Genomic DNA, 27,924 nt, shown 5'->3' with positions numbered 1-27,924 from the left:
ACGTTGGTCCCTCCGACGAACGGTTCCGAACAAATATCAGTAGCCAAAGGGCTCGATCAAATGAAAAATAGAAAAGACAAGCATTCTTATCTGAACCTCCAGACTAAGCAGTTCGCTCTTACAAACCTCCATATCACAGTATCCAAATAAGTTCGTTCTCATTTAAGCTACTTTGATTTCGCCGGTCTCGGAAATTGTAAACAAGGGAGTGTAGAATACCTAAGTTTAAGTTGAAATATGCAGGAATATAAACATGAAAAATATCTAGGGGTTTATTCAAGGGTTTTGTGATAGAATCCACCAGGATGTTTTGTTAAGATTCCTCAGGCAGTTTCCTGCTGAGAATTCTCCTGGAATTCATAGAGGATTTCTAATTAATTGCTATTACTGGAAAAATCCCAGCTGAAAATGCCCGAGAATCCCCCAGCAAATATTCCTATAGAAATATTTGCTGAAGGAATTCATAAAAAAAATTCTGGAGGAATCGAAGGAGAAATTTTTATTGGAATTCTTAGAAAATCCTTGGAGGATTAACAGGAAGGATAGGTAAAGGAATCCTTGCAGAAACTTCTAAAGTAATCCCAACAAGAAATGTTATACTTCAGAGGAATCCCATCAGGCATTTCTCCAAGAGAATTTTTCCTAAGATTTATTTTATGGATTGCCTCCAAGAATGCATAATAGGATTCTCTGAAATCTACACTGAAATAAATTTTGTTGTTGTTTCCACCGAATCCATGGTAAAATTAAGAACTGTACCAACAATTTTCAACCGAATGCAAAATTCTGTTAATTGTACTGAAACATTGTCAATATTACCATGCGTGAAGTACTATTGACTAAAAACATTCTTGATGTTACTATTTGGACATTGTATTTTTGACCATGTTTATCTAAGACGCGCAACATTCAAGTCTACATGGTCGAAATTACAATGTCCAAATAGTAGAACCAAGAATATTTTTAGGTAACAGTAACACACGCATGGTAATATTGACAATGTTTCAGTACAATTAACAGAATTTTGCATTCGGTTGAAAATTGTTGGTACAGTTCTTAATTCTACCATGGATTCGGTGGAAACGACAACAAAATTTATTTCAGTGTACTGAAGAAACACTTTTAACCCTTATGTGGCCAACAAGGTACCCGGGTACCCAGCGCCCATTTAAAAAGCACGGTGTAGAAAAAAGCAAAAAGTTTGTCGGACACATAACGGTTAAGGATTCCTGCAGGAGTTTCTTCCTGGATTCCTCCAGTGAATCCACTTGAAGCTCCTGCAGAAACTGCTACTGGGATTCCTGTAGACATTTCAGAATCCTTCATAATTTATGCTGGGTATCCCATACAAAACCTGCACGAAATCCTTTAGGAATTAAAAAGTAATAATTGGCGATATTGCTGCTTAATATAAATCTCAGCAGGAATTCCAGAAGAAATCCTAGTAGAATTATCATAATAATTCCAGCAGTAATTACTGGAATACAAAGAGCAATTTCTAGAAGAATCCCTGAAAAAAAATCTGAAGGACTCCCTTGAGGAATCTCAAGACCAAATCGTGGAGGAACCATCGTAGGAATTTTCGGAGAAACCTCACCAGGCATCCCTTGAAGAATTTCAAGAGGAATTGCTGATAAAATATTTCGAGAAATTCTTCTGGAATTCCTCTGGAAATATGTACCTTCAGAAATTCTTGCTAGAATTTCTTCATGAATTCCTGCCAGGATTTCTCCAAACATTCTTGATGAGATCTCTCAAGCATTTCCAGATGGTATTTTAGCAGTTTTCGCTCTGAGGAGGCCTTCAGGAATTCTTGGAGGATTTCCAACAGAAATTGTATGAGAAATCCCAGCAAGACTTTTTGGAGGATTCCCACCACGAATGCCCGGAGAAATCCGAGCAGCATTCTAGAAATAATTCTCAGAGGAATTTCAAGAGGAACTCCAGTAAAAATACGAAGAGAAATTCCTAAAAGAATTGCTAGAGGAATTCTGAAGAAATCTCTGAAACAAAATCTCTGAGTGATTTTTTGGAGATTCCATGGAAAAGTTTCAGCATCGATTGCTGGATGAATCCCAACTAGAACAATTGGAGGAATCCAAACAAGAATTTCTAGAGGTAATCCCAGAGCAAGCTGGGATAAATTCCAAAAGGGTTTCCTGAAGCCTGAAGGAATTCTTGGAAAAATCTCAGGAGTCCCAGTTTGCATTCTTAAATAATTACTTAGAGGAATTACTGAATGAACCCTTGGAGGAATTCGCGGGGATACGCCAAGATGAACTCTTGGGGTAATCAATCCATGGAGAAATCTTTGGAAAAATCATCTTGGAATTTCACCACAAATGCATCTTGTGAAATTCTCGCTGGGATTGAGAGAGTGATGAGAATTCTCTCTTTAAAGATTGCTATAGCCATTCCTCTTGCGATTTTCCAGATATCTCTTTTTAGAAATTTCTCTTTGAATACCAACAGATATTCCTGCCAGGATTCCTTCAGATATTTCTGCTAAGATATCTTCAGGAATTATTGGTGGATTTTCTTCGGTAATTCCTCTGAGGAGTCCTCCAAGTATACTTGGAAGATTCTCAGAAATCCCAGCAAGGCTTCCCGGATGGATTACCAGCCGCAAATACTGGATAAACTGTATTCAAAAATTTCTGTAGGATTTTTTGTAGAAATCCCAAACGAAATCACAGTAGGAAATTTTGAAGAAATATCTGGAGGAATCGCTGCAGGACTTTTGTGGAGGATGTTGGGATGCAGACTCTGTTCCACTAGGTGAACAGGGAAAAAGCAGAAGGTGTATTTCATCACAAGAAATAACATATTAATTTGCAGTCTTCATCAAAGTTGTTTGGCATATAGTTAGCTACAAAAATACTAAATCGTCACCAACATTTCAAAAGAGCGAACTGCTTTTGCAACAAATGAAATGCCTTCTCACAGAACTGTGGAAATTAAAGTGTGGGCTAGCCTACTGTGGAATCTTGATCATGAATTGATTAAGAAAAATTCTTTCTATTTCGGAAAAAAATCTATACGGTATTGTAAAGGAAATTTTTCAAAACAGTCGTCAGCAACGAAACAAAAAAAGGATGTCTTTCCTCACTTCACCATTCTTTGTAAGAAATTTTGATAGATATTCCATCTAATTTAAAAAGGCGTTATTTTTATTTAGTGCTTTTATGGTGTTCCAATAGAAATTTCTAAAGGAATTCTAGGGAAAAAAAATCAACAGCTGCCCTTGATTTTTCCAGGAGTTATACAAGAATCTTCTGTAGCACTTTCGCTAAAAAATATCAAGAATTTTTCCCAAAAAAAACCAGGGATACCTCCACAAATGCTTCCGTATTTACCATCTTTGAAAATTGGTATAAGTTATTTCAAGTATGTATTGCCAATAACAGACATGTGATTCCTGTATAACGGTACACAGTGTCAAGCAAATTCTAACAAGACTATCTTGAACGGAGAGAATTTTCAGTGTGGAACTCATTTCAAGGGCAATTGTACAGTGATTCTTGTATCACATGTGTGTCATAAGTATTAGACTTAATTATCCTTTTGGATAACTGGGCACAATTTATGTCGAACGTTGTACGTTGTTAGTTTCTGTTGTGTTTTGTGCAACGTAGGGCGTTGTGCATTTATAAGGTTCCAATGTATTTTTGTAACAAGTTATCATTCTTGCTTAATTAGTATATTGCAATCTAAGTTGAATTCATAATCAAAACCCAATGATGCTGCACTACATTAATAGTTTGATTTATTTTCAACAAAACTTGGTGCATATCTTTGAAATCGTCTACAAACTCTCTTGGATACTGAACATGGAAACGAAAAGACTGAAAAGACTGAAAAGATTGATTGACAAAGGTGAATGAATGCACCAAACAATAAAAAAGTACTTGAATCATCAATATTGATGATAAGACTTGAGGGACTTGAATACACTGGGGTCCTTGCACGGTCAGAAGAATCTACTGATTCAACGACTATGAGATGCAAATTGATTGCAATATTGTTTGCGACTTCAGCATCGAAGCAGTAAATGCGAGTTCTTCAACTCAAAGAGCTTTTGACGTACATTCATAAATTAAACATAAAATTGTAGTATACTTCATAAAAAGTGGAATCTTCTATTCCTGCTCAAAGAAGAGACACTTACCAACACAGGAGTGCACTTACCTCTTAATTAATCTTCGAAACAACTTTACTTTTTCGAGATAATCACAACTAGATTTTCTACGCAATTCGACCGGATTTGATCACTCCTCAAATAAAACACCAATCAACCGAAGATGATGCACAGACACTCATATTCTCAGTAGAGGTCCACCAAAACATGAAGAAACCTTTCGGAGGAGGAGAACGAGAAGCAGGCACCCAACCTCGCCACACACTTTGACAGATACACTACACACACTGCGAGCGAGCGGAGTACCGCATGCGCATACACTCCCATCTCAGCTGTTGGAACCCACACCGACACACTGCGATCAGCTGTTTCCTGTGTAGAGACAGGCGCGTGGCAGCAACTGCGCTGCCGTGGTGTTAGTTTTGTTTACGTTTTGCTTTGCGTGAGTGTTGGTGAGATGCATGCGAGGTTGAGACCGGTTGGACCGGCACGCTAAGAAATTGTCACATTATTTTGATTTGTGATTGATTTTAGTGAGATCTTGATCGAACCTTAAGATTGGTGTAATTTTACGGGAAATTAGTTGAAATCGCGATTAATCGATTCTCTGCCATTTGTTCGTTGGGATCGCTAATAAAACGTAGTGATTTTAAAAGAACTCAAGTAGTATAGAATTGACACAAAATAAGAGTGATAATTTCTAAGCGTGATGAGTCTTCTGAATCGGAGAGGCTCCAAGTAACTCAACGATTGGTGAGCTCCATCCATATTTTTTAATTATTTCAATTATATTGGTTTGTGATTTTTGAGGGCTTTCGGACAAGTACAACGACTTATAATGCAAACTGATTGCGCAAAGAGCTAAAGAAATAAAACAAATTTGAATAATAAGGACAACATATCCAAGATATAGTTCTTTGCATTAAAAATTTCGAAACACCATCACGTTTAGCAATCGAAAAAGTTGCATCAACCACGAAATTCCTTTCAGGAATTTAGTAATGAGTACCGTTTGAACTTGATCATAAATATATGAGCTGCACGCACACACCACAATCCAGACATTCGAAGACATTCACCTTCAGATGAAGTAAACACACATTCGGCAACGGCTACACCCATCCACAGCACTCAAAATAGTAGGTTACGCAGTCTGTTACTAACAATTACTAACATGTTTCCGGCATGACCGAAAAAACGGCCTAAAACAACCCCTACAGAAATAGGTCAAACACTATAGAAAATGTAATACTTAACTAATCAAGTCCATTGCAACACTTAACCTCTAAAAACGGCGCTCCTACCATACATCAGATCAACGGAAACCACCATACAACATCAACATGGATAGTACTGCTGGAACAGGTCGGTAAAATTAACCAGCGAGAACGAGAGGATCGAACCGAGCAGGGATCCGATTTGGGTGACGGCACCCACCCACACTAGCGATTTGCCGCCCTGGTACCGAAAGACGGTGGTGATCGAGAGGCGTACGTAGCTGACCAGTCCAATCAGGATGGTCCAGGTGGCGATCTGGAATTGAGGGAAAGTAGAAGATGTAGATTATTCTTAAGGTTATGGTCCCCTGGAAGAATTCTCAAAAGCATATGTGGAAGAATTCTGGAATGAATCCTTATAGAAACTACCGAAAAAAGCCCTGGAGAAACTCCCTTGAGAAATCTCTGAAGGAATTGCCGGAGGAATCCCTGGAGGAATTCCCGGAGGAATCCCTGGAGGAATTCCCGGAGGAATCCCTGGAGGAATTCCCGGAGGAATCCCTGGAGGAATTCCCGGAGGAATCCCTGGAGGAATTCCCGGAGGAATCCCTGGAGGAATTCCCGGAGGAATCCCTGGAGGAATTCCCGGAGGAATCCCTGGAGGAATTCCCGGAGGAATCCCTGGAGGAATTCCCGGAGGAATCCCTGGAGGAATTCCCGGAGGAATCCCTGGAGGAATTCCCGGAGGAATCCCTGGAGGAATTCCCGGAGGAATCCCTGGAGGAATTCCCGGAGGAATCCCTGGAGGAATTCCCGGAGGAATCCCTGGAGGAATTCCCGGAGGAATCCCTGGAGGAATTCCCGGAGGAATCCCTGGAGGAATTCCCGGAGGAATCCCTGAACGTATTCCCGGAGGAATCCCTGGAGGAATTCCCGGAGGAATCCCTGGAGGAATTCCCGGAGGAATCCCTGGAGGAATTCCCGGAGGAATCCCTGGAAGAATTCCCGGAGGAATCCCTGGAGGAATTCCCGGAGGAATCCCTGGAGGAATTCCCGGAGGAATCCCTGGAGGAATTCCCGGAGGAATCCCTGGAGGAATTCCCGGAGGAATCCCTGGAGGAATTCCCGAAGGAATCCCTGAAGTAATTTCCGAAGGAATCCCTGGAGGAATTTCCGAAGGAATCCCTGGAGAAATTCCTGGAGGAGTCCCTGGAGAAATTCCTGGAGGAATCCCTGGAGGAATCTCTGGAGAAATTCCTGGAGGAATCCCTTGAGGAATTCCTGAAGGAATCCCTGGAAGAATTCCTGAAGGAATCCCTGGACGAATTTCTGAAGGAATCCCTGGAGGAATTCCTAAAGGAATCCCTGGAGGAATCCCAAGAGAAATTCCTGGAGGAATCCTTTGAGGAATTCCTGAATGAATCCCTGGAAGAATTCCTGAAGGAATCCCTGGACGAATTTCTGAAGGAATCCCTGGAGGAATTCCTAAAGGAATCCCTGGAGGAATCCCAAGAGAAATTCCTGGAGGAATTCCTGGAGGAATCCCTGGAGGAATCCCAGGAAGAATTCCTGGAGGAATCCCTGGAGGAATTCCAGGAGGAATCCCAGGAGAAATTCCTGGAGGAATTCTTGGAGGAATCTCTGAAGGAATTCCTGGAGGAATCTCTGAAGGAATTTCTGGAGGAATCTCTAAAGGAATTCCTGGAGGAATCTCTAAAGGAATTCCTGGAGGAATCTCTGAAGGAATTCCTGGAGGAATCTCTGAAGGAATTCCTGGAGGAATCTCTGAAGGAATTCCTGGAGGAAACTCTGAAGGAATTCCTGGAGGAATCTCTGAAGGAATTCCTGGAGGAATCTCTGAAGGAATTCCTGGAGGAATCTCTGAAGGAATTCCTGGAGGAATCTCTAAAGGAATTCCTGGAGGAATCTCTAAAGGAATTCCTGGAGGAATCTCTGAAGGAGTTCCTGGAGGAATCTCTGAAGGAATTCCTGGAGGAATCTCTGAAGGAATTCCTGGAGGAATCTCTGAAGGAATTCCTGGAGGAATCTCTGAAGGAATTCCTGGAGGAATCTCTGAAGGAATTCCTGGAGGAATCTCTGAAGGAATTCCTGGAGGAATCTCTGAAGGAATTCCTGGAGGAATCTCTGAAAGAATTCCTGGAGGAACCTCTGAAGGAATTCCTGAAGGAATCTGAAGGAATTCCTGGAGGAATCTCTGAAGGAATTCCTGGAGGAACCTCTGAAGGAATTCCTGGAGGAATCTCTGAAGGAATTCCTGGAGGAATCTGAAGGAATTCCTGGAGGAATCTCTGAAGGAATTCCTGGAGGAATCTCTGAAGGAATTCCTGGAGGAATCTCTAAAGGAATTCCTGGAGGAATCTCTGAAGGAATTCCTGGAGGAATCTCTGAAGGAATTCCTGGAGGAATCTCTGAAAGAATTCCTGGAGGAACCTCTGAAGGAATTCCTGAAGGAATCTGAAGGAATTCCTGGAGGAATCTCTGAAGGAATTCCTGGAGGAACCTCTGAAGGAATTCCTGGAGGAATCTCTGAAGGAATTCCTGGAGGAACCTCTGAAGGAATTCCTGGAGGAATCTCTGAAGGAATTCCTGGAGGAATCTGAAGGAATTCCTGGAGGAATCTCTGAAGGAATTCCTGGAGGAATCTCTGAAGTAATTCCTGGAGGAATCTCTAAAGAAATTCCTGGAGGAATCTCTGAAGGAATTCCTTAGGACTCTCTGAAGGAATTCCTGGAGGAATATCTGATGGAATTCCTGGAGAAATCTCTGAAGCAATTCCTGGAGGAATCTCTGAAGGAATTCCTGGAGAAATCTCTTAAGGAATTCCTGGAGGAATCCCTGAAGGAATCTCTGAAGGAATTCCTGAAGGAATCTCTGAAAAAATTTCTGGAGGAATCTCTGAAGGAATACTTAGAAGAATCTGAAGGAATACTGAAGGAATTCCTGATAGAATTCCTATATGAATTCCGGAAGGAATCCCCGGAGGAATTCCGGAAGGAATCCCCGGAGGACTCCACGGAATCTCTGAAGGAATTCCGGAAGAAATCTCTAGAGGAATTTCGGAAGGAATCCCTGGAGTAGTTCCTGCAGGAATTCCGGAAGGAATCCGTAGAGGAATTCCTTGAGGAATCTCTGGAGGAATCCCTGGATGAATTCTTAGAGGAATTCCTGGAGGAATCCCTGGAGAAACTCCTTCAGGGATTCCTGGAGAAACACCTTCAGGAACTAGAGAAATATCTTCAAGCTTAGCCAGATCCGCACTTATTTACATAGCATCAACTTACCACCAGTGCATCCCCGATGGCCCGTCCCATCAGCGGCGGAGACGGGCTCATGAAGGCCGTCAGCAGCGCATACACCGCAAACAGTGCCGACAGCAGCGAAATCGACGTAATGGCTCTGATTGAGGTGTGCGGCAGGAACACCGCCAGGAAGCACGCCACCGGATTGGCCATCGTGCTGAGCGTCACCGTCAGGTGGTATGCCACATTTCCGTACGGCAGGCACGAGTACGACTGTATGCTGGGGAAGATTCCGTTCCCGAACATGCACAGGATTCCGAGCAGAATCATGAGATAGGCGTAGTTGCGATTCGAGAGAATTTTGCTTTGTTCCACCTTGACGGCGCCGTTGGCTTTCTCGTGCGTCGTGGGATGGTCGTTATCGTAGGTGTAGTCGTTGCCATGATTGATCACCACCGCTGCGTACTCCTTCCGACACCGTGGATGGTTGTCGAGTACCGTGAACGCAACCGTGCTGATGATCAAAACCACAAACACAAAGATGAAGTACTCCATCGATCCGAAACGTGGCGGGGGTGTGTAGCTGATGAATTCCGGGGCATCCAAATCGGTGGAATTGTTGGGAATGCACTCGGCGTTCCCTCCGACTCCCTGGATCAACGCAACGATACTCGGCAGGAACCCGCTGAGTCCCTCTCCGATCAGATAGGTGATCAGATAGATCGCCCGGAACCGGCCCATGTAGGGCATGAAGAGCACCGAACTGGTACAGCCGACCAGGGCCAGCGCGAACACGCACACGAACATCGCCACAGACCGCTCGGCGCCGAACACGTGCGCCGTCACCTCGTACAGGAACGCCATACAGATGGCCCCCACGGTTCCCACGATCAGCACCGCGTAGATCATGTACGAGTCCCGGAAAGCTCGGACCTTCTGCAGACCCGTGTACAACAGCGGACCCAGATTGCCCAGCTGGGTAATCACCACCAGGTACGACGGGAGATTCCATCCTTCGGGGGCGTTCACCACCAGGAGCGGCAGCTGGACAAAGCTCGAGTTCACTCCGATCCATGCTCCGACACCGAACAGGATAGCCAGCAGGTCCACCAGGAGGCTACGGTTCTGGAGCGCGCCTCGCACGCCGGACAGTTTGCTCTTCATGTTGTTACCGTTTGGTTTGCGCAGCAGGCAGCAGTTTTCGGTCAGCGCGGGTGAGGAAGGACTGAAACAGAGAGATAGAGAACAGGTCGTTTAGTACCTAATCATCTTTTTTATGAACGACGTCGCGACGGCGAAATAGAATGGGAGCAGAGCCCTTGTGATATGACGTTGCGTTTGGTTATAATGATAATACGATTAGATAACGACTTGGTATATAGACCCACTCGCTGACTCTGTCTCGACTTAGAAATTAGATTCAGTCCCAGCACTGCTCGACAGATCTTGTAGGTAGATGCTTCAATTGTATAACAGAGTGTTTCATTTGCATGGTAACAATCTGATCTCTAGCGTGCACAGCTTTTCCTTTTTTTTTTCTCCCTTACTCTCGTGAGCAAACACGAGAAAGAGAAAGATAAAAGAGGGGTCACTTGCAAACAGAACAAACATAAACTGGGTGGAATACTTCCTTTGAACGCACTCAAGAATGAAGTTGTATTTTATATCAATGCGCTTCCATCGTTTATGGTTTCGAAAATCTTCTGGTACACGTATATAAGATTAATTGTCTTCTTCATATATTACGATTTGTTCTGTCACCTCAAGATCAGACTCCGTCAGTATGTTCCGTAAACATGTGGTTTCGCAGACAGCTTCACTAAAAAACACATATTCAGCTTCTGTAGGGCGATGGAGTTCTGCTTCTTTGTAGACCATGACGACGAAAGATATATGCAAGCCTAGTGGTTAAGGCTATGGATCGCCAATCCGGAGACGGCGGGTTCGATTCCCGTTCCGGTCGGGAAAATGTTCTCGACTCCCTGGGCATAGTGTATCATTGTCCTTGCCTCACAATATACAAGTTCATGCAATGGCAGGCAAAGAAAGCCCTGTGGTAGTGCTCAAAGAACACTAAGTTGAAGCGAGGCAGGCCAAGTCCCAGTGGGGACGTAGAGCCATAAAGAAGAAAAAGAAGAGACCTTCACATGATAGAATATGAGTTTATGTAGTGCACAGAGGTTACACATAAGTAAAACATGTGATTACAGTTACACTGTTACACAGTTACACTGGCAAAACATGTGATTACAGTTCAGCAACAGCTCATAGAACTCAAGGCCTGACTTCAACCACAATGTCCCGTGAATTCAGGAATCTAGTCGAATAATTTACTTACTTCTGTTCGATGTTGTATTGGTTTCTGGAGCTAACCATTGTCCATACCGCGAAAATCGGGAGGCTACGGTGGGCGGGTCACGTCATCAGGATGTCGGATAGCAACCCGACTAAAATGGTTCTCGAGAGTCATCCGACCGGTACAAGAAGACGTGGAACGCAGCGAGCTAGGTGGGTCGACCAAGTGGAGGACGATCTGCGGACCCTACACTGAGTGCGGAACTGGAGACAAACAGCCATGGACCGAGTGGAATGGAGACGGCTGCTATGTACAGCAGAGACCACCCCGGCCTTAGCCTGATTGGTAAGGTAAGTAAGCTGTCGGAGTTCACCGCAAGTTTTACTTCCATCAAATGGGCGTAAGGACTGCTTTCCTGCAACAAAACCATCTTCATGGATGTTCCGGCTGGCGTTGAAGCAAAGCCTGGTCAAGCAAGCCGGTTGATTAAGTCCTTATACGGGTTGAAGCAATCACCTCGATACTGGAATGAGCGCTTCAACGATGAGTTACTCAAAATGGAATTTACCAGATCGAAGCACGATTATTGCCTGAGCTAAACCCAAATGATGAGCTGATCCTTAACTTGTACGTTGTCGATCTGTTGGGACCAGGACAGAATCTATCTTCGATTGAGAAGCTGAAGCAAGACCTGGCCATAATTTTCGAGATGTCCGACTGTGGAGAACTTCTTCACTTCTTAGGACGCCGTTATAGTTACGCGTGAGAGTGGGAGTGCGCGTGTGCGAAGCCGCAAAGAAGAATACACTCCCGTGCAAAAGTTTGGGGTCACCCCTTCAAAAACATGGAAATGTTTTTCGGTCATATCTCAGTCATCTTTCATTTAATCCACTCGTTCTTAGGCTCTATCGAAAGATAAAGAGTTAGATTTGATTCGTAGGTACTTTTCACAAATTTCATATGACATTTTTAGTACAAAAAGTTTACCTAAACTTACATGTTTTTCCTAAATCTGTACGAAATAGTAGTTTACGCAACAAGGTGCAGAATGAAGATTTTTACAGCACGAGTCGTACATTTATTCAACGAGGCTTGCCGAGTTGGATAATTACGACGAGTGCTGTAAAAATCGAGTTCTGCACCGAGTTGCGTACAACGTTTTTTGCACCTTCATAAATTACCACTTGAGGATAGTTTTATACTAAACTTTTTTATTAGTCTGCACACTGATGTTCATAGCCATGATTAAGGAAGTCTGATCATATCAGGTTATACTGTGCAGTTATCACAATTTTTCAAACCTGCGTCCAGAAAGCATCAATAAGTTGATCAAATCTGAAAACAGTGCTGTAATAGTTCATTACGCAACGCAAATCAGTGCTGTAATGAACCATTACAGCACTGTTAATTTGGTGTGGGAAAGTAGGCCTTTTCCTGTCAGATTTGCGTGAGGTAAAATGGCCTATTACGATGAGAAGTTGCAAAAAATTGTTTTCCGTGTAATTCAAAATTGGGTCGTCCAAATTTTGAAATTAAAGTTGCATTAGAACCCTATTTCTATACTCTTTGAGAGCCATTCATTAGATTTTAGCGAAAAAAATCATAACATAATTTAAATTATCGAGTTAGGTTTACAAGTCACCGTGCAAAAGTTTGGAGTCACCTTTCAAATGAAGTCTGAGTCGGTTTTTATACAAATCGTCATTTTTTTGGTGCAACTCCAATTCCTTCTATGATAGTTGAATGGCAAGACACAGAAATGGTTATGAAATGTTCATAAACTAAGTTCTAGACTAAGTTAAGGTAGAAAATGGTATATAAAATCCATACTAAATCAGCTAAGTTCGTTATATAAAGTGCGAAAGAGAATAGAAGTGAGATAAAACTGACTGATTCGTGAATTCTACCCTATATAACTGTAAGTGTTAAAACCACAAATACACAATTTTCAAAAAAAACATTACAATGAATGTCGTTTCTCCGAATGTACTATGTATTACATTCGAGATTTAGTGTTTTGGTGCAAAGCAAAGGGATAACTTTTTAATGAAAATGCCATTTAAATTAAAATTTGTAACATTCCTTAAACTTATGGATTTGAGGTAATGGTATGTTTGTGGTTATAACACCCACAGTTATTAGGGTACAATTCACGAATCAGTCATTTATATCTCATTTTCATCCTCTTTGGCACTTTATATAACGTACTTAGCTGATTTAGTATGGATTTTATATACCATTTTCTACCTTAAGTTAGTCGAGAACTTAATTTATGAACATTTCATAACCATTTCTGTGTCTTGCCATTCAATAATCAAAGAAAGAATTGAAGTTGCACCAAAAGGAAATGACGATTTGAACAAAAATCCGACTCAGACTTCATTTGGAAGGTGACCCCAAACTTTTGCACGGTGACTTGTAAACCTAACTCGATAATTTAAATTATGTTATGAATTTTTCCGCTAAAATCTAGTGAATGGCTCTCAAATATTACAGAAATAGGGTTCTAATGCAACTTTAATTTTAAAATTTGGTCGACCCAATTTTGAATTACACGCAAAACAATTTTTCGTACAGATTTAGGAAAAACATGCAAGTTTAGGTAAACTTTTTATACTAAAAATTTCATAGAAAATTTGTGAAAAGTACATACGAATCAAATCTAACTCTTTATCTTTCGATAGAGTCTGAGAACGACTGGATTAAATGACAGATTACTGAGATATGACCGAAAAACATTTCCATGTGTTTGAAGGGGTGACCCCAAACTTTTGCCCGGGAGTGTATTAACAACAGTAAATCCTTTGGACGCACACTCCCACTCTCACTTTGACGCGGCACTATGGCAGTGCAGTTAGAAATCAAGATTGCCTACGACTATGAGGCTGGAGTGGTGCAACTATCGCAAGCTACACTGCCGTGAATCGCATATCAGTCCCATGTTTGCTGGGTTTCCTATGCAAATGGGACAGATATGCGACTCACGGCAGTACAAGCATTAACCGACTGATGAAATGTTTCGGGATGAGCGACTGCAATCCGGTTCGAACACCGATGGAGCTGACAGGGGGCTGTCCATTAATTACGTAAGGGTTTATGGGGGGAGGGGGGGTTCAAAACATCTTACGCGTCACACAAAAATATTTGGGTGCCCATACAAAAAATCTTACAAGGGGGGGTGGGGGTGTCGAAAATTCGCAAAAATCTCCTTACGTAATAAATGGACAGCCCCCAGGGCAACGCACCGATGAACGATACCGGGAACTGCTAAGATAGTTCTGGAGCTCGATTTGAATAGGTCGTATGTGCTTTTGTCGATTAAAATTTCGATCAGTTGGATTTACTTATTGTAGCGAAAACCGTTGAAATTGAACAAAGTTGATACATACAGCAGAATCCTCACAAAATAAACTTTCCGTTCCATCATTAAAAGTATCAAAAATATCTTCCATGTTGCTACAATAACTAAAATAAACTGATCGAATTTTATATCGACAAAAGCACATACGACCTATTTAAATCGAGCTCCAGAGTTGATGTACCTCATGCTGTGCGTACGGCCAGATGTTTGCTTTTCTGTTGGATACCTGGGCCACATCCTCTCCGGCTCCGTCCGTCACAATCCATAATCCGGGCCTAGATTGGTTCAATAACTCAGTTGATAAAGCACTTGTCTTGCATACCAGCACAGACGAACCGACGTAACTCTTAGAGGAAAATCATCAAACACTTTTGCCCGGTGTCTTTTTCATGAGCTCACTGCCACCTGTTGGTAGAACCGCACGAGCACTGTCGGCCATGATGGATTTCGATTTGACGTTTATCTAACACGCACACCTGTAATATTAATTAATTTTCGTTTGCATCATTCAGCAAGGGGCTGTTCATAAACCACGTAGACCAAAATTTGGTCATCTCAGAACCCCCCCCCCCCCCTCGTAGACTTTTGTCCATACAAAAATTTTGAAATTTGTATGGAGCGTAGACTTTGGCCAGACCCCCCCTCCCCCCCAAAAAGTCTACGTGGTTTATGAACAGCCCCCAACGTATACACTGGCAATCGTCAAAGCGATCAAACACTAGCGCCTCTGGTAAAAGGATCTCGAAAATCAAATGAAGTATGAATTGATCGTTGTGCCAAGCCGTTTTGAAAAGTGTTACGTCTGTTTGTCTGTGATACAAGCATCTTGAGTTCAAATCTAAACTGATCTGTGTAATTTTTTCATAATTTCGTGCATGATTTGATTATCAAAAAATTATTCTATTGAAGTATTTGACCCTCTTATTATTAGATTTGTTTGATTATAATACTCAACGTCCATCAACAAGATGTTATATTGTCTTATCTTAGTGCAAATTGCTAATCCCGTAAATACAATATACTGTAGATCAGTGGTGCTCATCCTGCGGCCCTCCAAGCCTTAAGATGCGACCCGCCCGCGGAGTACTTTAAGACGAATCGAAATTTCTGAACGATTATTTGAAATAACTCGTTAAATTTATTAAGAAATCAAACAAAAAAAAATGATGATCAATTTTCACAGTGTTGAACACAAATTAAATGATAAATAAACAAAAAGAACAATCCGTTCTGGTAAGATTCGGCATTTCATCTAAGTCACGAAGCCAGCTTATAGTTATTTATAAGTGGTACGAATCAAATGAAAGTTTGTTAAAAATGTAATCTTGAATCATTTAAAAATTAGTTGCAGTTTTTAAGCGCAGTCAATGCAACGCTGAGCAAATATTTCACACGCCTTTCCGAAGAACATAAAAACACAAAGCACGAAGTTTTTGACAAAATTCTCAACAAATCTCAACTTGGTTGCCAATATTGTTTAATTTTCACTGTTTGTTTAAATTTTTCGAAACAAAACTTACGAATCCAATTTGAATTGAACTTTAGAATAAATTTCTTGAGCAACAAAAAAAAAATCAGGAGTAACTACATACAAGATTCCAGGACCAACTGCATCAAGACACAAAAGATGCCTAGAACGCCTGAGGAAAATTAGAACAATAAATTTGCAGCAACTTTAGAAGATAATGTTGAAGAAACTTCCGGAAACAATTGTTAGAAATCTAATTTTTGAAGAAATTTAATGATGAAGTATTTCATCAACTTTAGAAGAGACTTATTGAAAGAATTTACTAAAATCTTCAAAAAATTCCGGGAAAATTTTTGGAAAAATCCGGAAGCTATTCTAGGAGAAATTCTTTGAAACGATTAATGAGGAATTCCTGAAGTAACTTCAGGGCAGTTCCAAAGGCAAATCTAAGAGAAGTTCTTGGAAGTGTTCCAAGAGAATTCTAGAAAAACTAAAAGAAACTTCAAGAAATTTCTCGGAAACCTTCTGGAGCAACTCCACAAGATATTTCAGGAGAAAATCCAGCAAACTTTTTGGAGTGATTCAAAAGAAATTCTTGTAAAAGCTGCTTGACAAGTTCTTGAAGTGGCTTCAAGGCAATTCTAGGGGCAACTTCTAAATTGTTTGTTTGAATTTCAATTTGAAGCTCAAACGTTTTTCTCAACCATACTTATGAATCTAAATTGAACAGTTCAGATTTTTAATAAATATGCTTTAGAATTGTTCTTTTTGTTGTTTTTGTGCATCAATGTTTTATGCGGCCCGCAGGTCGATCCCGAATTGCAAATTTGGCCCGCGGTATCCTCCAGCCTGAGCACCACTGTTTTAGGGGATCCTTAGAGATTGTTTTTAAAAGTAATCATGAAAGGCATTCCTGGAGGATTCTATTGAGAAACTTCTTGAGGAGTCGCAAGAAAAAATTCTAAAGGAATTCCAGCATAAAATATAAATCTATTGAAATATGCGAAAAGAACTTCTTATTATTTGATTTATTTTAATAATAATACTCAACGTAGATCAACAAGATGTTATACTGTCTTATCATCTAAGTGCAAATTGCTAGTCCCGTAAATACTATATATGTACTGTACTGCCGTGAATCGCATATCAGTCCCATCTTTGCTGGATTTCCTATGCAAATGGGACAGATATGCGATTCAGGGCAGTGTAGATCAATCAAAACAGCACGGCGCACCGCTTCACAATATGTGATTGTTTGGCTGTTAATCAACGTAACACTATCGAGGGGTCATTCTCAGCTCAACGTGCTCTGCTACGAAGTTTCCTGACTCCTGACATTTCTGGGAATTGTTTCTAGTGATGCACGTGGCTTCCCCAGCAACATTTTGATGGCCAATTAGTTTTGTAAAGGTTTTTAGAACCGTGATAAAACTGAATACGTTTTATTTTGGTTTTGGTGATGGTTATAAGAACCTGTTTTAGTTTATTTGACTTAAACATGTTGCTTTTGCACAGCTGTTCTAATCAATATAAATAACTATTTTTTCATATTAAAACTTTTTATTGAGTCTCGACTAACTTTCAAATAGGGCCTATGAAAAAATGGAACACATGCAAATGAAAAATCATATCTCTGAAACTGCTTGTTTGATCGGAAAACTGTCTTCGGCAAAGTTGTAGATTAATAAATGGTGGCTCTCAGAAAAATACACATTGAAAAATTTATTTAGTTTTTCTTCTAAAAAAACTGAATTTTGTTACTAAAAATTAAATATCTCAAAAAGTTATTTTTTTACCTTCGTGATATTTTGTGAGAATAAAGTTCATTCTGTTAGCTACCATCTGTAGAAATCTCATAATAGTAAAAAAATGTACAAAAAAGTTATGGCACTTTGAACATTTTCGGTTGTGTGTTTTTTAGAGTGTATGACGAATTCACGCAAACTCGCCGTAGGGGTTTGGCAAAACTGTCTCAGAATCCGATGGAATTTCTTAGCTTTAAAGACGTATTTTAAAGCGAGATTGCATACGTTGTTTTTTTTTTATTTACCTAGACTAATATTTGAAAAGGTCTAAAGTATTTGACCGTTTTTTACTCAATATAACTTAAAAATGACATTAAAAAAGTTATGTATGGGTGACTTTTAGATAATCATGTGAACTTTCATAACATTGAAAAATGTCAATACGCTTTAAAAGTAAAAAAAATGCAAATAAGAAAAATTATTTCAATTTGCAAAACATGACATTTTTGTAATTATTGAAAATTTTGCCATATATCGCAAGATGCGCACTTTTGAAGAAAAGCATTTCTGAGGTACCATGATTTCGGGTGAAACTGACTTAAGGGCAAAGTCTTCGGTATACCAATCCGTGTGGTCAATTAATGATTTTTAATGAAACTCGAGCTTCTACCTCTTCTGTAGTAATCTGTCGTATATGAAAGAGTGCGAACGACACGTTGGTCGCCTACCAGGTTTCAATTGTTCTTCCTCACCACAGTCGGTGATGAAGAGACGCCTGAAAGTTAGGCAAACAGTTTCAACAGTAAATAAATCGCATCGCTCTTCATGCATGTGTACATAAGAGATGGATATATTTGCGGTGAAATTTAAGGGAAAGATGAAGCATGATCGATGAGATTGGAATTACCTTGTACCAACCAAAATGCCGTGTCATTAATTGGCTCGGTAGCTTAGTTGGAAAAGCACTTGTCTAGCGTATAAGGGTCGTGAGTTCAAATCTCACCTGAGCTGTGGATTTTTTCGCAATTTTACTAATAATATTTCCAATTGTACATATGTACGTTGAGTTTCATTAAAAATCATTAATTGACCACACGGATTGGTATACCGAAGACTTTGCCCTTAAGTGACTTCAATTTATTTTTTAACTTTTTTTAGCGTGATCGTTTTTTAAATATTTCAATTTTTTACTTGAAAGTTTACACAAATTCCTTAAAGTCACACATACCACACTTTTTTGCAGGTCATGTTATTTTTAAGTTATATTGGTATAAATAAAATAGTCAAAAACTTAAGCCCTTTTCAAATATTAGTGTAGATAAATTAAAAAAAAAAACAACAAAGTATGCAACGTTGCTTTAAAGTACATAGTCTTCATACCTACACAATTCTATTGAAATCTGAGAGGGTGCTGCCAACCCCAAAATCTAGTTTGCGGGAAATTCGTCATGCACTCTAAAAAAACACGCAACCAAAAATGTTCAAAGTGCCGTAACTTTTTTGTACATTTTTTTACCACTATAAAAATTTTACAGATGATAGCTAACAGAATGAACTTTATTCTCACAAAAAAACACGAAGGTAAAAAAATAACTTTTTGAGATATTTAATTTTTAGTAACAAAATTAAGTTTTTTCAGAAGAAAAACTAAATAAATTTTTCAATGTGTATTTTTCTGAGAGCCGCCATATATTATTCTACAACTTTGCTGAAGACACCTTTCCGATCGAACAAGCCGTTTCCGTGTTATAATTTTTTATTTGCTTGTGTTCCATTTTTTCATAGGCCCTATTTGAAAGTTAGTCGAGACAAAATATGAACTTTTGATATGAAAAAATGGTTTCTCACATGAAAAGGAATAGTATACAAAAATATCAAGTAAATTAAAAACATCGATTAAAATGGATTCGTGCTGGTCCGTGGAAAGCCTCAAAAGCATAACTAAGGCAAACTGTGAAGCAAGTTTCATATAGCTTTGGCTTATCACCATTTATAAAAAAAAACCTGCAAAAAAGCAAGTTCAATAGGGATTCAAAAATTGTAAATGTTCACATGGATAGATAAACTTCCACCACAAATCTACTGTTGAACATCATTTCTCCCTTAAAATATTTCGTGGTACATATATTATATACTCAACGCTTCTCCTGCCAGACCGTCTATGTACTACAATGTCTACAGAAACACTGTAATCATTGTGGCGGACACCTTTGAACTACTCAATTGAAATTACGTCGGTAATTTCATTTGCACTTGGAATTGCGATCGATGATACGATTCCATCCATCTCTTATCTAATCTAAACCGCTTCGAATGGGCTATGATTGTGGTGGATGGATGCGGTTTCCTATTGGCGAATCACGGGCTATTAGACTGCAACAAAGTTCAAGCAGTCAATCAGCCACCTCGTGAATTGATGCAAGATTAGGTTGGATTTTCCGTCTAGTGCTTGATGGTAAATTGGTCGCAAAATTACGTCATAATAACTGGTGAGAGCTGAATTTATCTGGTTTTTTATGTTTTGAAATTACTGATTATGTTGGGTTTCAAATTGAAAAGGTTTAAAAACCCGGTTTAATCCACCTATGGTGAACAGAACCCTTCTTACACTTATTAAAATTATTGTTGTATTATTGGTATTTAACATATTTATTTTGTGTGATTGTGCCTTTTGGTCATTCTGAAAAATATTGTGGAAACTGCCAGAAATGCCAGGCATCTCCTACAATCTTGTATAGAATTCTTAAAAACTAAGTCACTGTGTTTTTTGACGTTTCAAGTTTCTAGCCAAGACCAAGTCCCCGGTCAAAATGTATGGTAGATCGATTTTTAAAAACTCTCATTTTTTCTATGTTTTTTGCCTTATAAACCTTCCTTGGGTGAAAACTAACAGAACAAAACTCAGACGGCCCAAATCGGACCATCCGTTCGCAAGTTATGCGCGGTCCCACGTATGCCACTGCATTTTTATATATTGAAAATAATAGTCTGCTAGTATACGCTTTATATGAGGTCAAGGAAACATTATTTATTAAAAAATAATTTTCTTTAGACTGAAAATTGAACGAGCTCACCAAATCACCTGGAAACACTATCCATTTGTCGTTACATGATTTGGTGAGCTCATTCCAGTTTTTCATATATCCTTCTAAGCATATGCTTATTGACATGTTTAGTGCGATGTTTCAATCAGTCTGACTCGATGAACGTATGGATTGACGTCATGTCTAAATAATTTGGTTAGCTCGTTCGATTTAATTTTTTGCAAAATTCCCCTTAAATTAAAATATTCTTCGCTCAGACACTATGTCTAGTGATGCTTTCGGTAAATGCAGTGCTTCCCAAACTGTGCGCCGCGGCGCCCTGGTGCGCCGTGAACATCTCTCAGGTGCGCCGCAGGCTCTTGGGTCAAAACACAAAGAACAAACTCTTATTATTGAAGGCAGAATATATTTTTAGCTGTTTTTGTATTGTTTTGTAAAACTAGTGCCACCTCAAACCCTTTTTTGTATTCGGCTTTTATTGTGGAAGACTTCAAAAGAAAGTCATTCGTTTCCCTCTTCTAAATTTTCAATTGAATATAGTAAATATTCCAAAGTCTACGAATGTTTTCCAGAATTTATAATATCCTCATGAAACATTTAGATTTTTACAAAATTGGTCCGGAATATAGAAAATTTTCGTAAGTCTCTCAAATTGTTGGAATTTTTATGATTCGGCCTGGGTTTCGATTTTATAAATAGCTTGTAATTCAAAGTAGATATTACAAGAAACGGTTTTGAAGTTCTTTCCATAATAATGTCATCTACAATTACTGTCAATCTGCAGGACTTAGTGCTGTCTCAAACATTTCGGGACGACATTTTTACTTACATCACTTTCATAACTTGTTAGTTTGTCTCTATGATTTAGATTTCCTCCTATAGACTAGTTTAGCTCCTTATCGTAAAAAAATCTGCGACAATTTATGTGTAGATTTCATGCATGATTCTGAAACCGCCTTTGTTGGGTTGTTGAGTTGAGTTTTTTGAGTTCCGAATACAAAAACATGACCCCTCAACCGTCACTGTCAGCCGTTCTGACAGCTCCTGAACAATGCATTTTTATATCTATTTTCCCAAAAAATTGATTATCTACGTATGTAGTTTATTTAAAAAAAATAAAAATTTTGCAATGCAATCCTTTAGAAATCTAAAATTTGTGTTAAGTTCTGCGAATCATTAAGCAATTTTTCTTTTTGTTTTAATTATAAAAAGCATAACATTCAAGGCTTTATTACGATTTATATTTGAAATTTTGAACTGAAGGTGTTATAATCATTAAAATTCTTAGTAAAAAGTTGTTGGTGCGCCGTGAAAATTTTGAAAATTTCAAAAGGCGCCGCGGTAGCAAAAAGTTTGGGAACCTGTAAATGGATGAATGAAACCTGCATTCGCAAAATCATCGATTGTTTCATCATTCATAAGGACTTGAATTTTGTTACTCCTTTAAGTCCCAATCTAATCCGTAGAGCTATCAAATTGATTCCACATGTGCTATCCTTTTTTTCACATTTTCACAGTTCACTATAATCAGTTCAGCGTTCGACAGTAGCTTTAAGATGAGAATTCCTCCAGTGTGAACAAACCCTCCCACGCAACGTACTTAAATAGTGGCTCACCTTGTAATCAGGCAATCACCATCGGCTGCTTTGGGCGCGTTTTTCGACGTCGGACTTGCTCCGGAAACCGAGACGAGATTTGCACTTTTCAAACGACGCGAATCAACTGAAAAGCCAGGTTCCTCATCAACGATTATCGACGACGACGCCGTCATCGTCGTCGTCGGCGCAATCCCATCAAAGTCATCTGCGCCGTACTGGTGGTCGTGATACTGCTGCTGATCGTGTCCTCCAGTCACGGACGACGACGCTGCCGAAGTCCTATCAGTGGCTGTGATTCGCATGCTTCTTCGCTGTGGGCTCGATTATGGCGCTCGTTTTCGCAAATGGTGATATGGACGGTTACCGTCCCCTCCTGTCTGGCTCTCCTGATGACTGACTGGATCAGTGTGTTGTATTGTTTTGTATAAAACCGTATCGCAGTTGCTGAGTCGTACAATGTACGCAACTCGACAACGGCAATTAAAGGCCTATTAACCGGTGTAGATAAGGAACCAGATGCCCGTCGCGGATTTTATGGTGACAATGTACGATTATCACGTTTCTGTTTGGTGAAATTTGTGAACGTTTTATTAAGCTGCTCCGGTGCTGCAGCTTTCACAAGGAGACATTCGCCTGGCTGACCTTAGACACTGATATTGTTAATGTGCCCAAATGCTGCGATAATAAGTGAATCCAATTGGCGCAGTACTTTCAGGTTGTTTTGGTGGAATAATCTCAACTGAAAAATATAAAACAGAAACAAAGGAAATAAAATTAATTCACAAGCAATATTTGGATGTCAAATAAATTATAAAGCATTATTGATTATGAGCATATGAATAATACCCAGTCATTATCAGTCATTATGAACTTTGGCTTTTGGGGAATTGAAATAGGACAGATCGGTGAAGTACTAGATTTGTAGTAATGAGCTGAATTCTAGTATGGTGAGAAGGTCAATTCTCCGTTTCTGCAATGAAGTGGTGCAAAAAGCGTGGGTATTATGATTCCTTGCCTAATTTGATGCTGTTTGAGCAAAACTTTGGGCAACAGTGTTGTTGTTTCCGATATTTCTTGTAACATAAACAGCATAGTTATCCAAAGTTTTGCTCAAACAGCATCAAATTAGGCAAGGAATTATAATACCCACGCTTTTTGCACCATTTCATTGCAGAAACGGAGAATTGACCTTCTCACTATACAAAAATTCAGCTCATTACTACAAATCTAGTACTACACCGAACGTGCCCCATTATTACAAGGAGATGATCTGATCACAATCGAATCTAGCATGGGCTACCAATTGGCTACAATTTGCTGACTTAAGTAAGCTGAGGCCAAATCAACTGATATGGGGTTTCTAGCAGAAGAAAAATAGTGGGACTGGCGAGATATTGAACATAAAAATATACCGAAGAGCACTTATCAAATAAAATGCTTCCGTTGGAATTCAGCAAAAGAATATTTCACTTCCTTCACACTCGGTAATAAAAATGATCCTATTAAGGACAGACTTGTAGAATCCCAAAATGGCCGCCACAATGGCCGACTTTGCCACCTACTCACGATTTCGAGCGCACAAATCTATTCGTAAACCAAACCAACACACCAGATCTTCTAATTTTAAGCTTATAGAGATAAGTGACATTTCATCACACGAACACTAGCTTGAATTTTTCCATACACAAAAATGCACGCCAATTCAAAGGCTATTCAGATTGCATATGAAAATATTACCCAACTGATTTGGGTAAAACGGCTAAATAATAATAAAACTAACAACCGGGGTAAGAGTGCACATATTTTCCCCCAAGTTTCACTACTACATCTACAAAAGAGACACGCATATATTTGAACGTGATTACCACTATTACAAGTGAGCAAGAACAGAATAATAAAATGCACTGTAATTTGAAGCTTGCATCTTGAGATTTGTGCGTCTGAACTTCTGGTTCTGATGCACTGTTGAAGCGGGATTTCACGACGTTTGTCCTTAAATGGTAATCTTCGCAAATCGAACTATGAAAATCTATCTGCTGGTCGCAATTAACTATATTAACCTATTTACCATCAAACTGAAAATTACGAAAATGCACGTGATCACCCACTATCGTTGGTGACACATTTGCTAATTAAATCAATTGGCAAAAGAAACTATAACATATTTGAAAAAAAAAAACAAGAACAAATAAACCAATAAAATAACTACAGTATTATTAATGCAGCTTTTACAGGTATCAGACAGATTTCCTATAAAATAAAATTCCCAGATGTGAGAAAATAATCACAGTTTTAAGGCAATGGAATCATAAAAACATCATTTCAACAGACAAAAAGACGTCTCACCATGCGTCTCACTCTTTTTTCTTTGGTTTTCATACAAGCAGGCGGATGAACATACCAATTTTCATTATTTTTTTTTGTTTTTTTTTTGTGGTTGATTTTTTTTTTTTTTTTACTAGTTCATTTATTTGGGGCTCAATCGCGTTTAACGCTTTGCGGAGCCAAAATTCATTTTTTGTATGTTATGTACAAATATGATTCTTATTCAACATAGTTAGTACGGGACGGAACCAGGATACTCGTGGCAGCTCGAGATTAGTGGGTCACATATGCTTTTAGGATGGGCGTGGTAAGGACTGGGGGTAAGGGTTCTCTGAAGCTCATCCGGAAGGTATAACGTAATGGCGTGTTCGTTGTCTTCGTAGTGGTTCAGCACCAGATTGTAGCGGGCTTTTCATCTGCCGGATGGCCAGGAACAACACAAAGACGAAAACAGAGAGAAAAAAAAACTGGGGGAGAAAACACAAGAGAATTAAACCTTTATACAAGACAAACGAAGAAAGTCGTAAATGCATAGCATATAAGTGACATCGCAAGTGCCCAACACATCTCTCACAAGAACAAAGGGTTGTCTACCTCGGGCCTCAAGGGTATCCAAAAGTAGTGCTCTGGAGGCGTCATTATCCGGGCATTGCCAAACTACGTGGTCGATGTCATCATAACCGGAACCGCACTTAGTACAAACATTGCTCAACGCGAGGTTAATCCTGTGTAAATGCGCATCTAGCGAGTAATGGTTGGACATAAGCCTTGACATTACGCGAATGAAATTTCGATTTACATCCAAACCATGCCACCACGCTCGCAAGGAAACATTAGGAATAATGGAATGTAACCACCGTCCAGCACGGCCATCTCGCCAAACATTTTACCAACTTTGAAGAGAACTCTGGCGAACAAAATGGAAAAATTCATCATGTGAAATTCTTCTATCATAGATCTCACCTTCCTGTGCGCCCACCTTTGCGAGAGCGTCCGCCTTCTCATTGCCATAAATTGAGCAATGTGAGGGGACCCATACAAAGGTGATCTTGTATGATCTTTCGACCAGTGCATCCACCTGCTCCCTTATTTTTGTAAGAAAGTAAGGTGGATGTTTTACAGGTTTCATCGACCGGAGTGCCTCAATAGAACTAAGGCTATCCGAGAAGATGAAGAAATGGTCTACGGGCATGATAGAAATCATCCCCAAAGCGAAGTTGATTGCTGCCAGCTCAGCAACATAAACCGAGCAAAATTCCTGAAGTTTGCGGAAGGCGGTGGAATTTTCATTGAAAACACTGAAACCAGTGGATCCATTTATGCGAGATCCATCAGTGAAGAATCTCTTACAGGAATTGACATGTTGGTACTTTTCGTTAAAAATGCGAGGAATAGATATATACATCGAAGTTGATCTGGAATTCCATGAATAGCTTGTTTCATTGACAGATCGTATTTAACAGAGGAACTGTCATTGGTGAAGTGTACACGAGGTGGATTATGACCTGGGAGGCTTATGTCAGATGACATGTAGAAAAGATAGATTCTCATAAATTTTGACTGAGTATTCAGAGTGAGCATTTCTTCGAAGTTTTCAATCACAAGTGTGTTGCTCACTCCACACTTGATAAGTAACCTTAGCGAGAGCTCCCAGAAGCGGTTCTGGAGAGGTTTCACCCCTGACCTCTAGGCTCGCATTATGCGTTGAGTGCATGCACCCGAGCACAGAACAGATAGGCATCTTAGAGCAAATTGAAAATTCCATCCACGTATGTGGTAAATGTTGTCAATCATTGCGGAATAAAATGATTTTTTCTTGCTTGGAATTCACAGTGCATGATTTCGTCTAAAATGATAAGCACGGCTAGTCTAAAATCGTTTGGCGTTTCGGTGGAACTTGCCTATTTATGAGCGCACTGAAAAAAAATGACACGACCGATTCATGTGCTTGCCTTATGGACTGATCCATAAACGTCAACGTTAGTCAGATGCATCTGACACATGTTTTTTTTTTCGTTTTTATTTATGTGTATTTTAACATAACGCTAATTCTACATAAATCTGACACCATTGTTTTTCCATTGAATTAAATGTAAGTCACAGCAGCATAATATTTGTTACACCTGGCGTTCACAAAGCTTTATCTTGACTTGAACCCGATAGCTAAAACATCAAAGTCTCATAGGTGATGCGATTGAAATTGAAGTAATTTTTCAAACGCATTTGCACTACTGTTTTTTTTTTCAATGAATATCATAACTAGTGACATATAACTCATGAAAAACCCGTCAAACGTTTTTCATAATGGCCACCATGATGAACGTGAATCAAGACGTGAGCGGCTATTTTATTTACGATATTCACCGTCCAGTTCCTAACTGTTCACGACCGTTCGAAACAGTCGCCGTTTCAAACGGTCGGTGAAACAGTCGGTGACGGATTTGACAGCTGAAATGAGCGAGAAAGATTTCGCGCGCAAACGCGTTTTTAAAAACATTCAATTGGTGGAACAAGGACAGCTAGCCGGTCGCTCTGATCAGCTGTTGCCGGCAGCCAAGCCGCCAGCTTTTTGGCGCCGAAGTCGGGGGGTGTTCAGATGCAATGTTTATCACTCAACAAATTTTTGAAAATATTTTTTCCGCATCAAATGGTCTAAAGTGAGGTTTAATAAATGCAGGTTATATTATTTCCGGGATAATTGCTAATGTTTGTTATTCTGAGGACCGATACGTTTGAAATAATGATGTGCTTGTACAAATTTGCTGATTAATTGGTTTCTGTAGAATACATCGAGAATCCCCTCGATATTCGACGACTGTACTGAACAGTTTCACAAACAGTCGGGATAATCCAACTTTGGACTGAATACACAATAACTTAACTCAATTATTAAATGTGAACCATCCAGGGTTATTAACCCTAAAAGGGATACCTGGGGTCCATTGGACCCCAGGCGCCTTTCAGAGCTCGTCTTTGATGGAACATACTCAGCGAGGTGACGAAACTGAGGCCATGAAGGTATCCCTTTTGGGGTTAAATTTGAACCATTTCCAGGAGAAAACATTGGTAGGCCAGTACCCAAAGATTGAGCGGTACAACATTTTGATTATCTTATCCTCGATCCCGTCACTCTGTTCTGCTTCATTCCAGGGTTAGCATCAATTTCAACCACCTTTGGATTTCCACTTGTCGGAAATTATCCGTTCTCCGAGAGAATTCTTCCAGGATATTTTTCATCGAATGCCTCATTTTGTCGACACCTGGGAAGTCGATTGACGCTTTCCGGGTTTAATTTGCAATGGGTGTATCGCACCCGGGAGGTGTCCCAGAAACCATTGACGGAAGAGGTATCGCGGGATGATTAATAGGGATGGACTGGACTGACTGGACTGGTATTTTCGGTGGAAGCAGCTGGTGGCGGAGGTATCTACAATGATCGATTTCTGTTTATCTGTTTTTCTTTTTGGTTTTC

General features: G+C 39.8%; 2 protein-coding genes across 4 annotated transcripts in view; both read right to left on the bottom strand.

The window, feature by feature from the left end:
* The window catches only part of LOC109422020 (DDB1- and CUL4-associated factor 5), a 33,936-nt gene extending 29,441 nt beyond the window's left edge, over window positions 1–4,495 (bottom strand). The window contains exon 1 of the mRNA XM_029855816.2: window positions 4,189–4,495. The gene's annotated coding sequence lies outside the window, so the exon portion shown is untranslated. The remainder of the gene's footprint in view (window positions 1–4,188) is intronic.
* Window positions 4,496–5,023: 528 nt separating this feature from the next.
* The window catches only part of LOC115253444 (solute carrier family 52, riboflavin transporter, member 3-A), a 39,490-nt gene continuing 16,589 nt past the window's right edge, over window positions 5,024–27,924 (bottom strand). For all 3 annotated transcript variants that reach the window (XM_029855819.2, XM_029855818.2, XM_029855817.2), the window contains exons 2-4: window positions 22,146–22,866; window positions 8,658–9,840; window positions 5,024–5,671 (exon numbers count right to left, since the gene is read on the bottom strand). In XM_029855819.2, the coding sequence (XP_029711679.1) occupies window positions 5,477–5,671; window positions 8,658–9,840; window positions 22,146–22,429 (1,662 nt within the window). In that variant the 5' untranslated portion in view covers window positions 22,430–22,866 and the 3' untranslated portion in view covers window positions 5,024–5,476. The remainder of the gene's footprint in view (window positions 5,672–8,657; window positions 9,841–22,145; window positions 22,867–27,924) is intronic.

This window comes from Aedes albopictus, chromosome 1 (genome assembly GCF_035046485.1).
Source record: "Aedes albopictus strain Foshan chromosome 1, AalbF5, whole genome shotgun sequence".
Classification (NCBI taxonomy): domain Eukaryota; kingdom Metazoa; phylum Arthropoda; class Insecta; order Diptera; family Culicidae; genus Aedes; species Aedes albopictus.
Note: the sequence above shows the minus strand (reverse complement) of the source record. Positions and strands in the feature narration are given on the sequence as shown.